At 38.0% G+C, this 15,011-nt stretch overlaps 1 protein-coding gene across 2 annotated transcripts in view; it reads right to left on the bottom strand.

The window, feature by feature from the left end:
- The window catches only part of LOC132849194 (uncharacterized), a 73,832-nt gene that overhangs the window by 52,328 nt on the left and 6,493 nt on the right, over positions 1–15,011 (bottom strand). Inside the window, exons 3-6 of one of the 2 annotated variants that reach the window (XM_060875454.1) lie at positions 12,771–13,073; positions 12,371–12,664; positions 11,852–11,991; positions 8,426–9,971 (exon numbers count right to left, since the gene is read on the bottom strand). The exons of the other annotated variant lie outside the window; for it this stretch is intronic. Of the exons in view, the coding sequence (XP_060731437.1) occupies positions 9,852–9,971; positions 11,852–11,991; positions 12,371–12,664; positions 12,771–13,073 (857 nt within the window). The 3' untranslated portion in view covers positions 8,426–9,851. Of the gene's footprint in view, positions 1–8,425; positions 9,972–11,851; positions 11,992–12,370; positions 12,665–12,770; positions 13,074–15,011 lie in introns of those variants that run through there. 2 annotated transcript variants of the gene reach the window in all.

Genomic DNA, 15,011 nt, shown 5'->3' with positions numbered 1-15,011 from the left:
GGGGGGCCGTTCCTCCCAATCACGCCCCTCTAGGTGTCACTGTCGCTGCCCACGTGAGCATTGAAGTCCCCCAGTAGAACGATGGAGTCCCCGGTCGGAGCAATTTCCAGCACCCCTCCCAGAGACGCCAAGAAGGTCGGGTACTCTACACTGCCATTTGGCCCGTAAGCACAAATAACAGTGAGAGACCTGTCCCCGACCCGAAGGCGCAGGGAAACGACCCTCTCGTTCACCGGGGTGAACTCTAACACATGGCTGCTGAGCTGGGGGGCTATGAGCAAGCCCACACCAGCCCGCCGCCTCTCACCGCAGGCAACTCCAGAGTAGTAGAGAGTGTATATAATGTGTACAAGTTTACGACTTCCTTCTGAGTCTGCATTACTTTAGTGCTTTATTAACCCTCACGGTGTGTTGATAGAAATGTTAAGAGTGGAGTAACTGCCATAGCACCAACATCTGGTTATCCTTATGTGACAATCTCATCCAATACAATAAAGAAACAAAGTGAAATTCATTCAGCAAAACCAGAAAAAACAAATAAAAGACAACAAAGACACAAAGCAAGGAAGAAGGAAGTTATGGAAAATAAACTAAAGGAAATGGGGACACTGTTGTATGAAATAAAGAAAGTGAATGTATCTGATTAAAACTGTGAAGAAGAGATCCAGAAGGAAGCTGATACAACAACAGGAGGAACAGACACTGTACCTAGACAGTTGGATAAAGATCCATCATCTTGCTGAAAGAAGATTATTGAATTGTTCTAAGTTTTCTTTTTCATTTTATAGAACGATAAGTTTTCTTTACCTTTTATACCAACTTACGTCATCGTTTGTATGCTCAAGAAATGATGTAATGTTCAGTAGCATGTTTAAATGTCAAGATAGAGAGTAACATTGAAAGCTTGATGTGAAATCACAAGGTTTTGTGTCAGCAGTATAAAAAACACACAGTCGGCATAAAAACACATAATCAGCAGCGGCAAAAACCTGAAGAACTAATTATATTTATATATGTATATTTATGTATATACATTATTTTTTCACTTATATTTTCATATTTTATATAGTTTTTTATATAGTTGATACTTTTTTATTTATCTATCTTTTGGTTTTGGTTTATTTTTTTATCCTAAATTGTATTCCTTTTTTTATGCTTATATACCGGACAGTTGTAAAAAGCATGTGACTGCATGTCGTACCCTGTATGTACGTGTATGTGACCAATAACTTTTGAGTTTGTTTTTATTTTTTTTAACTTGGAGACTGTTTCTTGGTTTGTAATTTTATTTTCTTCTACTTACGCTAGAATTGTTTGATTATTTGAAGCAGATTTTATTAGTAATTTTCCTTTACATATATTACACACATTTATCTGTATTACACTGCTTTTAATAAAAACAAGGCCTCCCATTGTGAGGATCCTGAAAACACAAGAAGGTCTAAGTCTGACTCCTTCATCTAAAGATACAAACAATAGATTAGGGAGAAGAACTTGAAGAGGACCGAGGGACTTGGAAGGACACCTGCGTTCAAGGTAAGACCAACTCTGATAGCTGATCTTGTGTTTTCAATACTAACCCAGTTAGGTAATAATAGTGTGGAAGGTTTTCTACACAATCCCAAAACAAGTGTCATTGAGGGACACGTACGTCAGTATAAATGACTTCAGGTGTAGTATCTTTTTGGTCGGAGCAGCGTGTCACAGCAGGTTAGAGTACAGTTATAGTGTACAAGGGATTAAAACCTTCATATTGTTCATAATATGTGGACTTGGTGTATAACTACGTTATATTTGCACATAAAGACAATTTCACCGGCTATTATTGGCTTTACGGAAGTGACGTTTCCCAACTGGAGTCTTCTGAATGCTGACCTGTCCTGTATTATGCAAGGGTAAAAGTGCATGAAGAGAACTATGAACGTAGACAACTCATTAATAAATATATAGTAATATTAATGTGATGATTAGGCTTTTTTCTGGATATAACAATGCTATTCATCTTGTGTTCAAATTAATATTCATCCAAGACTGACAGCAATTAGCAGGAATTATTTAGAATGGTCCTTGCTACATCAGGTAAGACTATTGCTAAAGATACTCTTCAGTTGTTGTTGTTTTTGTCTGAATAAAAATCTAATATTTTGAAGCTATTTTGAAGGGGGGGCACGGTGGCTTAGTGGTTAGCACGTTTGCCTCACACCTCCAGGGTCGGGGTTCGATTCCAGCCTCCGCCTTGTGTGTGAGGAGTTTGCATGTTCTCCCTGTGCCTCGGGGGTTTCCTCCGGGTACTCCGGTTTCCTTCCCCAGTCTAAAGACATGCATGGTAGGTTGATTGCCATCACTGGAAAATTCTCCCTAGTGTGTGATTGCGTGAGTGAATGAGAGTGTGTGTGTGTGCCCTGTGATGGGTTGGCACTCCGTCCAGGGTGTATCCTGCCTTGATGCCCAATGACGCCTGAGATAGGCACAGGCTCCCCGTGACCCGAGGTAGTTCGGATAAGCGGTAGAAGATGAATGAATGAATAAATGAATGTACACAATCATACACAGTACGATGTAAAGTGCTTTTTGAACTGTCAAAAATAGACCTAAGATGGAGTTTATATGAGTAGGAAAGGGAAAATATCTATAAAATTATAATTCTATAAGCTGTCTATAAGACAATGAACATATAGGAGAATAATGACATTTTGCTTCCACACGGAATCAACAATTATTGCTGATATTTTCTTAAAATGTTTCATTTATAAAGCAAACTATGTCTATAAGTAATCAATGCACATGACCTCTTTTTTATGTCCACTAAACACAATGTGAGTGACTATCTAAGGAAAAATCAGACTAAACATTAATTAGATAAACATGTATTGGGCATGAATTTGCATAAATCTGTGTCATTAATCTGAAAACATGTAAGACTGATCTAACATTACAAAAGTAAGAATGAATGAAAATAGCTGTCATTCTTTTTCTAGTTGTTTTTATAAAATGAGATCATGGCCTTTTACAATTACACAGGCAAACATACACAAGGCATTAGCAGCTATCTTAGGGGCAGCTGTCAGTAAGTAACATACAACCCCAACATCCACACCCAGGCACATATCAAGTAAAGTTAGGTTTGTGTGATACAACTGTACTAGTTGGAATGTAGTAATAGCACATCCTGTCACATTTGATTATACACTCTTAAAGTCTTCATGTTCATTACTAGACTTTAACCAGTAGATGGCTAGTGAGTCTTCTGTATAGAACTGTTCTATTCAAATCACATCTCTATTAAAATGCTGCCATCAACTGCTGCTATTGTATGTTCACAATAAACCACTTATTGTTTCCATCTGCTTATTTGTTCAATGGTCAATTACAGACTGCACACTAGTCGGCGCTATTTTATGTCCTGTAGTGTATTGACCTGTCTGTCTGCGCTGTCTTTTGTCTTGCACTGTTTGCAGTAAGTGCACACTATGTACTTTATGTAGCTAGGACAACTTAGGTTTCAGTCTCAGCTCTGTGTTGCTCTATGTTGTTTTATGTAGCACGATGGTCCTGGGGAAACGTTTTATCTTACTGTGAAATCTTTACACTCTCTCTCTCTCTCTCTCTCTCTCTCTCTCTCTCTCTCTCTCTCTCTCTTTCTCTCCTACTACCAGTGACACATTGAACAATATTACAGTGATATATATGAAATAATTATACAGATAATGAATTGTCAGGTGAAAATGTTCAAAATGTTTGCTCATACATAAAGTCAGTACACACAGTGTACTATTGAGCATAATTACAGTAGCACTACACATTATATGCAGTATGTACTTGTATGTATATATGTGTGTGTGTGTGTGTGTGTGTGTGTGTGTGTGTGTGTGTGTAAATATACGTAAATATATTATATATAAAAAATTATAAGGTGCAACAGATTGTACAGGTACATAAGTGTCATGGGTGTACATCGTATGGTATTGAGTTATACAGATAGATTATTGTATATTGTATTAAATGCAGTGTGTATGTATTCAGTAGTAGTCCAGTGTTTATAAATGCAGTGTGAGTGTATAGTCCAGTGTTGAACTGTTAGCTAAAGTGCAGTGTGTGGCATGCTATATTGTGGAAGTATGCTGTAGGGTGTATTAGTTTTGACTGTTAATTAGTCTGATAGCCTGAGGGAAAAAGCTATCCCTCAGTCGGCTAGTGTGGGATCGGATGCTGTGGAGACGTCTTCCTGAGGGAACCAGAGAGAGCAGTCTGTGGGACGGGTGGCTGGAGTCACTGATGATCCTCCGGGCTTTTCTTATACACCGCCTGGTGTAGATGTCCTGGAGGGAGGGAAACTCACCTCCAACAATGTGGCTGGCAGTTCGCACGGCCCTTTTCAGAGCTTTACTTTTGCCAGCGGTGTTGTTTCCAAACCAGGCAGTGATGCAGCCCGTCAGGATGCTCTCTATGGTGCAGGGGTAGCATGTTCTGAGGATGCTGGAGCTCATTCCAAACTTCCTCAGCTGTCTCAGGAAGAAGAGGCGTTGATGTGCCTTCTTCAGCACTGCATCAGTTTGTATGGACCAGGTGAGATCCTCGCTGATGTTAACACCAAGGAACTTAAAGCTGCTCACCCGCTCCACAGGTGTCTTGTCGATGGTGATGGGTTTGTGTTCTCTGCTCTGTCAATGTTGAGTGAGAGGTGGTTCTCCTGACACCATTTAGTCAGGGTGCTCACCTCTTCTCTGTAGGCCGTCTCATCGCTGTCGGTGATCAGGCCTATCACCTTTGTGTCATCAGCGAATTTGACAATGACGTTGGAGCTGGGTGTGGCCGTGTGTGTACAGGGAGTACAGGAGTGGGCTGAGGACACAGCCCTGATGAGCACCAGTGTGGCAGGCACTGTGGTGTTAAATGCTGAGCTGTAGTCCACAAACAGCATTCTCACATAGGTGTTCTTATTTTCCAGGTGGGAGAGAGCAGTGTGTAGGGTGAAAGCAATAGCATCATCTGTAGAGTGGTTTCTACGATATGCAAACTGTTGTGGATCCAGTGAGGCAGGCAGCACAGAGCAGATGTAATCTCTGATGAGTCTCTCAACACTTGCTGAAGATGGGTGTGAGAGCAACATCTCTCACAACACTACAATCACCCACCACTACTAACACCCTCCACCTTCTCCTTCTGCTTCTTCTTTATATAGCAGATCAGTGATGATGGAAACTGTGACCTGGAATCACCCTAACCCTAACAGGTCCAAGTTTAACTAATTGGAGGACAGAAAGCTGGAGGAACAGCAGCAGAAGGTAAGGTTTCAGCCACTCATTTATCCTCTCCTTGTGTGTTCTGAAGTCAGTAGTTACAATGCTCCTCATTTCTGTTCCACAGATCAATAGGAAGATCGAAGCTCCAAAAGAAGTGAAATATGAAGATGGTGTGTGTTTGTGTGCCGCCCAAGCTCCTCTGGCCATTATGTCGGATGGGTCAAGAGAAAAGAAGGTGATTTCTCAAAAGAAATGAAAGTACAAATATTTAACTAACTTAAACAGCTCCTGCTCAGAACTCCACCGTAACCAGTCAGGCCACAGCTCCCACTCATACCTTAAATGAGCAAAGGAGTGGGTGGGCGAATGTGTGAGTGGGTGAGTGAGTGAGTGAGTGAGTGAGTGAGTGAGTGGTTGAATGTGTGACAGAATGAATGAATGCATGACAGCATGGGCATAAACAGAGAAGGCGAGCGAAAACAGAGTGTATAAAAGTAGGGCACGTGAACCAAGCGCCAATTTCAAATTCAATTTTGGTGGAATGTAAGTCATTTTTTTCCTCAGAGGAAATGATATTTATATTTGTTGTAGTCACTAGTAAACAAACACTTACATAAGCTTAATGTGCTGCTTTTTTGGTAACGTAGTGTCTAATTTTAATTATTATTATTTTTCCATATAGATACCAATGGAAATATCTGTGAAAACCCAGTTCAGCGACGTCTTCATCCTCCCTGTCCAGCCAGGATCGTAAAGACCACCATATCTGAAGGACAATCGAACCCTGTCAGACTACAACATCCAGGAGGGGTCGACTGTCCGATTGGTGATCCACCTCAGTACTGCACGTCCTGAGACTCGCACTGTGTACCGCTTCGACAGATATACGTTCACACAACGGCTCTTTTAAGGTTAAACCTTAAACCTTAGGCTTTGTTCATAGAACTTCAAGTAATTTTTATACAATTTTGTAAATCTGTTTGTTTTGGGTTTTTTTTTAAACTAGATTGCTCAAACATCTATCAGTGATATAATGAACACACTGAATGATATTCTGATACTCAGTTGCACATCATATAATTTCATATACAAGAGTACATTTTTCCTGTGGCACCATTGACCATGTACCACGAAATATGTAAAATATAAAAAATAAAATGTGTGTTTATAAAAATAATTTGTTTTTAATTTAATCCTGTTTTTTGTTTATTTGTTCAATTTATAATTCATATTTTAATATAATTCAAAATAAAATATTAAAATATGAAAGATTTTATGTTCTTTTCTTATAGCAGCACAAAGTGATACAAATTAATGTTACACGTATAAACATTTCAGATGGACTTTCCCGCATTTTCTGAGATAATCTTAACAAAGTCACTGTTTTGATATTTTGTCTAAAATGGGCCTTTATATTAATTTATATTATATTAATAATCGCCTCAGATTTACTTTACCTCACTAACTTAGTTTATATTAATTATCGCCTCAGATTTACTTTACCTCACTAACTTAGTTTATGTTAATAATCACCTCAGATTTATGTTACCTCACTTACTTGGTTTATATTAATAATCACCTCAGGTTTACGTTACCTCACTAACTTGGTTTATATTAATAATCACCTCAGGTTTACGTTACCACACTAACAAAGTTTACATTAATAATCACCTCAGGTTTACGTTACCACACTAACAAAGTTTACATTACTTTGATTGTGTTAAGGTTAAGGATTACAGCTTTAATCTCCACAACATGACAAAAACACACAGAGAAACCTGACTGATGCACAGCGACTGTTGGGAGGGATGTGTTAATGCATCCCTAAAGCAGGTAAATGCATGGACTGTAACTGGACAAAGTGGCAGGTGCTACAACGGATGGTTGTCCAAATCTGATGGGGACAAATGGGGATAAAGTGACTAAAATAAAGTCTGACAAGATATTTTAATTTTTACATTCATACATTTTTACATTCACATCATTTGTGAATATGAGAATCTGACTTCAGAGCACCTTTTCAAGACTGAACAATAAAAAAGAACTGAAAAACATCATACAAACATCATATAAAAGTCGATGCATATAAAAGTCTACACATCCCTATTAAATTGGCAGTTTTTGTGATGTAAAATCCACCTTTTCCTCATAAGGAAATAAGAACTAGATTTGACAAAAGAACTAATCTGTTTGTCAAATTTAAGAGCACTATTAATTAAGACTACCAGAAAGTCACCAAATTTCAGATTTAGGGTTCTACGAGCTTCAGAAGGCTCAAACACGACTGTTTTCTTACAATCTCTTATTTTCATTTAAGACACTTTGTAGTTTTCTGTTGTTTTCACTTTTATTTTAAAATAAAAGAGCAGTTGGAATTAGGTCTAAATTTAGATAAATAATTGGCCTTTTAAAAAGAGGATGAGCTGCATCTTGTTTCTACGGAAGCGTATTGCATTCACTTGAGTAAAAAAAAAATCTACTCTGTTTTTCTGAATTAACGACTTAATTTTTCAGGAAAAAATTTTTTTTGCTCTGTTTTTCTGAATTAACGACTTACTTATCTCAAAATTATGAGATAATTTTTCAGGAAAAAAAAGATTTTTGCTCTGTTTTTCTGAATTAACGACTTAATGTGGATTGCATGGAAGTAAACATGTCCCGCCTTTCAAGTTTAATCAGTTGAACCGATATGGTATGCTTCACGGATATAAGATGATGCATCTGAAATGCATTCAGGAGCTATGTGGTGACACAAGAGACAATCAGGCAATTGTTGAAAATACTGGATCTCCATCCAGTGCAACTGAGGTGCCGGAATCCAGGCACAGCAAACACAGCAACTGAAATACAGCAAACACAGCATTGAAACACAGCAACGTCAAGCAGATCAGAATGTTCTTTTCGTCTGAACAGGCGCAAAGTCTTGAGGTGTCTGCGCAAAGTTGATGCACTAATAACAACACCATTTATATTACTTAAAGACAGCAGTATCTCCCAATGTCTCAAACCCAAAGTAAAATAAAACAACCGGATTAAACTTGAAAGGCGGGACATATTTACTTCCATGCAATCCACATTAAGTCGTTAATTCAGAAAAACAGAGAAAAAAAATTTTTTTTTCCTGAAAAATTATCTCATAATTTTGAGATAAGTAAGTCGTTAATTCAGAAAAACAGAGCAAAAATTTTTTTTCCTGAAAAATTAAGTCGTTAATTCAGAAAAACAGTAGATTTTTTTTTTACTCAAGTGAATGCAATACGCTTCCGTATGTTTCAGACGATCAGGAACAAAACCAATTTCAAGGCATTTAATAATTATTAGAAGACTAGTTTCAACCACATAAAAAATCTGCTTTACAAAATGTGGGGAATAACATCAAGGAGAATGCTTCTATTCACAAGCCATTAGACTCCTGATCAACACTAATTCTTAGACCTAGTGATGCTCACAGTTCTCTGAAATTAATCCCTTAGGATTTCATAGAAAATTAAACTTTTCTACAGGCCAGTCTGAGAGTAGGGATTGTGCCATTTAACCAGGGTCAAACAAGATCTCGATTGGTTGTGATGCCTTACACAGTGAGTGGAGATGTTGCAAACATCTCTGTGGAGACAAGGCAAGTGCAGCATAGGTACTTCAGTAGCAAGGATGTGTGTAGACTTTTTTATATCCATTATAGAACTGAACTGGCAATTTTTTCCACCTGTATTACTAAGTTAGTGTTTGCAGGTGTACTGGCCCAGGTGTAATGGTACCTTCAGTGAATGTCAGTTTTTTAGGTCTTACGAACTCTCTAATATTAATGTAACATACATCCAGTGGTGTGTCTTGCTGTACAGCAGCAGCGCTTTAGCTGTAAACATGAATCAATTAAATTTTTTTGCTGTTTTACAGCAGACATTTAAAGTCATTTTATTTAGCGAATGTCCTTATATAAAGCAACTTCTCCAAGATTGTCCCCTTCTCCAACCATCATTTTGGTTTGCTGTCCAGGTCAGTCATGAGTTAAAACACAGCTCTTGTCCCAACACAGAAAAGCAGCTGTAATTCAGCTGTAGTTCTGTTGCTGCTGTGGTTTGGCTCCACTCATCCCCTTATAATAAATATCACTGCAAATCAATACTGCAGTTCTTCTGACTATAATTAAACATAGCACCTGGAAATAATAACTGTCAGTGCAGAGAGATACGTGATATTGATGCCTTCTGAACAGATTCTGTTCTTGGAGGAGGTTCACTTGTGAAAAAGGTTCTGTTCATAGAGAAGGTGGACACATCACACTTCTGAGGAACCAGGACTGAAGCAGATCCCAGAGAAGGGAGTTTGAATGAGTTTGAAGGCCTGATGTGGTGTGTAGGTGTGGACATCTAAACCAGGGTCTGATTCCAAAAGAGAGCTGCAGTAGTCAGGTCTAGACCTGACAACTTGTGTGAGGATTGCAGCAGATTCTGTAGTCAGGTCATAGTCATCAGTTGTTGTGAAGCACAAAGGGACGGAGAAAGCTGTAGATCCAGATACATGTCATTTATTCCTGTGCTCCCATTTGAGTTTTGATCTCATTGTTCCAGCATCATGCTGTATGTAGTTACAAGTCTCTTCCCTCTGTTACTACATTACTGTTACGTCACTTTCATTCTCACTCTGTCTTAGCATTCTTTGGTTCTCCATTAGGTTCATTTTTATTGTGCCATTAGAGCTCTGATGTTCTCCTGCTCCATTCCTGGGCCTCTGTACAATATAGAAGAAATAATATGTATATATGCATTATTACATTATATATTAATACTAATCACTAGCTGTAAATAATAAAGCTGAGTAAATTAATCACATCTTACTCCTCAAAGGCTGATGGAAAAAAAAAATAAATAAATAAATAAATAAATTCAGGACAAAGTCTTTATTTATAAAGAACCAAATGGATTTAGTTCTCAGTATGAGACTGGAAGACTTATTTAGTTGGGAAAGGCACTATATAAATTAAACATATTATAATAATAATAATAATAATAAGAAGAAGAAGAAGAAGAATAATAATACACAAGTGGACAAAATTGTTGGTACCCTTCGGTCAATGAAAGAAAAACTCACAATGGTCACAGAAAAAAACTTTAATCTGACAAAAGTAATAATAAATAAAAATTCTATGAATGTTAACCAATGAAAGTCAGACATTGCTTCTCAACCATGCTTCAACGGAATTATTTAAAAAAAATAAACTCATGGAATCATGATTAAACTGCTCCAGTTGTTTCCAGTTTGAAGGGTGTCTTTTCCAGACGACATGTTTCAGCTCCTTCCAAAGATGCTCAATAGGATTGAGGTCAGGGCTCATAGAAGGCCACTTTAGAATAGTCCAATGTTTTCCTCTTAGCCATTCTTGGGTGTTATTAGCTGTGTTTTGGGTCATTGTCCAGTTGCAAGACCCATGACCTGCGACTGAGACCAAGCTTCCTGACACTGGCCAGCACATTTCTCTCTAGAATCCCTTGATAGTCTTCAGATTTCATTCTACCCTGCACAGATTCAAGACACCCTGTGCCAGATGCAGCAAAGCAGCCCCAGAACATAACAGAGCCTCCTCCATGTTTCACAGTAGGGACAGTGTTCTTTTCTTGATATGCTTCATTTTTCCGTCTGTGAACATAGAGCTGATGTGCCTTGGGAAAAAGTTCCATTTTTGTCTCATGTCTACAGGACATTCTCCCAGAAGCTTTGTGGCTTGTCAACATGTAGTTTGGCAAATTCCAGTCTAGCTTTTTTATGATTTGTGTCCTCCTTGTCGTCTCCCATGTAGTCCACTTTGGCTCAAACAACGACGGATGGTGTGATCTGACACTGATGTTCCTTGAGCATGAAGTTCACTTTGGATCTCTTTAGAAGTCTTTCTGGGCTCTTTTGTTACCATTCATATTATCCGTCTCTTTGATTTGTCATCAATTTTCCTCCTGCGGCCACGTCCAGGAAGGTTGGCTACAGTCCCATGGATCTTAAATTTCTGAATAATATGTGCAACTGTAGTCACAGGAACATCTAGCTGCTTGGAGATGGTCTTATAGCCTTTACCTTTATCATGCTTGTCTATAATTTTCTTTCTAATCTCCTGAGACAACTCTTTCCTTCACGTCCTCTGGTCCATGTTGAGTGTGGTACACACCATGTCACCAGACAACACAGTGACTACCTGGAGCCCTATATATAGGCCCACTGACTGATTACAAGATTGTAGACACCTGTGATGCTAATTAGTGGACACAGCTTGAATGAACATGTCCCTTTGGTCACATTATTTTCAGTCTTTTCTAGGGGTACCATCATTTTTGTCTAGGCCTGTTCCATGAGTTTATCTTTTTAAATAATTCAATTGAAGCATGGTTGAAAAGCAATGTGTGACTGTTTGAAAGTTTTTTCTGTGACCATTGTGAGTTTTTCTTTCATTGACTGAAGGGTACCAACAATTTTGTCAATGTATGTAGCTGATCATCATATTTGTTCTGTGGAAGTGTCCATGTAGTAACTGAGTGATGTCTAATCAGGGTGATGTGGATTTTATTACAGCACACAGTCATGTGATCTCTGATGTCACAGTGCTGCAGGTCTCTGTTACTTACATCATCTCTTCGGTTACTGTGATATTTTTTCCACAGGTACGGGATTATCACAATTAGTGGAGCAACCAGAAGCACCAACACCACCACCATCAGGAAGATCTCCCACACTGGTAGAGCAGACTCCTGATCTTTGTTCTGATCTGTACTCCACACACACACACACACACACACACACACACACACACACACACACACACACACTGTTTATTAGTGACTTAACACACACATGTGCCAGTGAGTGTGATTAACTGTACACCAATAACACACCCACTGGTCCTCATTTACAGTGTTAGTTTTAAACATTTATTTATTTGTAAATCATCTGCAGGAGAATTTATTTACTAGTAAACAAACCTGTGTGTAGAAAATGTAGAATTTAATGACAGGTTCTCATACGGTCGAGTTTCAGAGCAACTTTAAGTTTTATTTTATTATATTAACTGAACGTTCACGATGATTTCTGACCAATATCAGACTGTTGAATTTTACACACTGACACAAATCACACTGAATACGTACCTCTTACTGTTACTAAGTAAATATGAAGGTTCTCGTTATACTCCGTGTCTCTGATGATGTAAACTCCATCATCAGTCCTCTTTACTTCTCTCAGTGTAAGAAGTGTGTTATTTAGTGATGTTCTCTGTCTGTATTCAGCTGTACAGTTTAGTGATCTTTTATACACACTGCAGATCTGTACACCATGTGGATCTGCTGAATCTGTGTGTTTAAAGATCACCTCCACTTGGTCTGATATGTGCAAATTCAGCTGTAGATCTTCACCAGGATTCACCTGAACTGATGAATTGATGGCTGAGGAGAAAAAAACACCAGACTGAATTTTAACTGGATGTAAATATAACACATTAAACCTAAATCAGTGAGAGTTTATAAACTATAGAGCAGTAAAGACACTTACACTCGATTCTGAGACACACTTCTTTAACGTCTTTGCCATCACACTGACACGTGTACATGTTCCTCTTACTGTAATCAGCTGCAGTGATGGTGAGGGTCAGATCTCCCTTCAGATACCGATCATGGGAGATGTTAAATCCTTCTGCTGAACTGCAGGATGTCTGATTACACCGAGCCACTACAGGTATATAGGTCTGGTTATAGAACAGAGACCATGTGGCCTCATGAGAACACGTCCGATTACAGGGTAGAGCAGCAGTCTGATTAAACTCCACCTTTACAGTAGTGACAGCTGATACAGGAACTGAAAGAGAGAAGCAGATACTGTATACATACATGTACATATACTGTATACATACATGTACAAATATATACATGTACATATGATTCAATTAAACAAATCTGTTAATAAACCTCAGTTCTAATCAAAACTAATAAATATTTATTTACTAATTAATGAGGTGATGTTACAAATTTGCATAAAAATACGCACAAAATTATTTATTTTTAATATAAAAAAGTGAACTAGATTTTTTTTTACCTTTTATTACAGTCTTGGAAATGACTGTTTTCTATTAGTCAAAGATGACTAATAACACTGGCTTTTATGCATTGTTAGTTTTTGTGTAGCTTTAAATTTAATTATTTCTCCCTCATTTACATATCAGGGCTGTTTTTTCCCCATTGACTCCCATTATAACCATGTTTATTCATTACATGGCCATGACATGAAAGAACCATGCATTCTTACTTGTTTATGCTTTCTAAGTAAAATTAGAAATTTTTTTTATAAAAAATGTTTTTGTTTTTTTTTACCTTTATTACAGTCTTGGTAATATGACTAATAACATTGGCTTTTATGCATTGTTAATTTTTGAAAAAAAAACATGCATTCTTAATTGTTTATGGTTTCTTCCACTGAGAAGAGGTAAAATTAGAAATTTTTACTATTGAACAAAAAATTGGGCCACTGAATCATTACACAGTCCTGTGCAAAAAATAACTACTGGGTTCAGCCTTATCTGAGTGAAACAGAGGAGGTTGCAGTTATGAATGTTCCTCTGGAATTTAACCCTGGCCCTGATGTCATCAAGCTCATTTAACCGAGACTGGACATCGTCTTACAGGCTGCTAGGCAGAGGAGCATGATGTACCATCAACAGGTTCCTGATGCCGACTTGTTTCCCCTCACAGATATCACTTCGGTCACATTCTTTGTTACTCCACAGGATCTCACACAGCCAGAACGAGTTCGGGTTTAAAAACAGCGACAGGTGAGTGAATTGTAAACCAATAGTAATAAGTGTTTGTCTGTCACAGTGTCCGTGGTGAAAAGAGAAAGAAGTAAAAGAAATGGAAAAAATAAACAAAAACGAACAAAGCATAGTCGGAGCAGTTGTGATGTTGTTGTGAACTATAGAAATTCCTGAGGCTCAGCATCCTGACGGGGGATAAATGACTGTAAGTGCTGCTCTAACCTGCATTGATCAGGCACAAACACATCTGTGAGGAACTCCCAGTGTTTATATTCAACAGAACACAAAGGCATACAGACCTCCTGAAGATCACAACCTCAAGACTCAATGTTTTATGAGTACAACATTAAAGACATTGTCATGGATAAGGGCTTCTGTTAAATACTGTACATGTCATAGCACTGAAAGTCCTTGTGCTGCACAAACAGACTCTATAAGTGTTATAACTGTTATCTGAACAACGTTAGATAGTTACATCTAAGCTGGTTAAATATGTTCCTACTGAGGAACATATTTAACCAGCTTAGATGTAACTATCTAACGTTGTTAAAGCTATATTAAAGCTATATAAATTACGTATTTCAGTTACTTTGCAAGTAAGAATTTAACAAGCTTACAGTTAAATTCTGAGGTTCTTCATTAATAATACAGTTTATGAACACTTTTCCAATTCTGACACTCAGCAGCACAACACAATATTTTAGCAAACAAATTCAGGTTCTGCTGTTAATAAAATAGAATTATTTTACTGTCATTGTACAAATGTTTAATGAAATTAAGGAAGAATTTCACTGTTTTTCCCCCCAACATGATCAGCTCCAGTTTATCTGTTTCGTTTATTAGGAGTTTGTGAAGAGGATGCTGGGCAGTGCAGGTTTATGTGCTGCTCTCTTTAGCCTTTCCTGTAGTCCTGCTCAACATCCCTACTTTTGCCTACGTTCTCTGTGCCGCCTCCTGCATTTCCTGGTCTGTATGATGACCTATAG

This window comes from Tachysurus vachellii, chromosome 7 (genome assembly GCF_030014155.1).
Source record: "Tachysurus vachellii isolate PV-2020 chromosome 7, HZAU_Pvac_v1, whole genome shotgun sequence".
NCBI classification, from domain to species: domain Eukaryota; kingdom Metazoa; phylum Chordata; class Actinopteri; order Siluriformes; family Bagridae; genus Tachysurus; species Tachysurus vachellii.
This window is presented reverse-complemented; position numbering and strand designations above follow the sequence as displayed.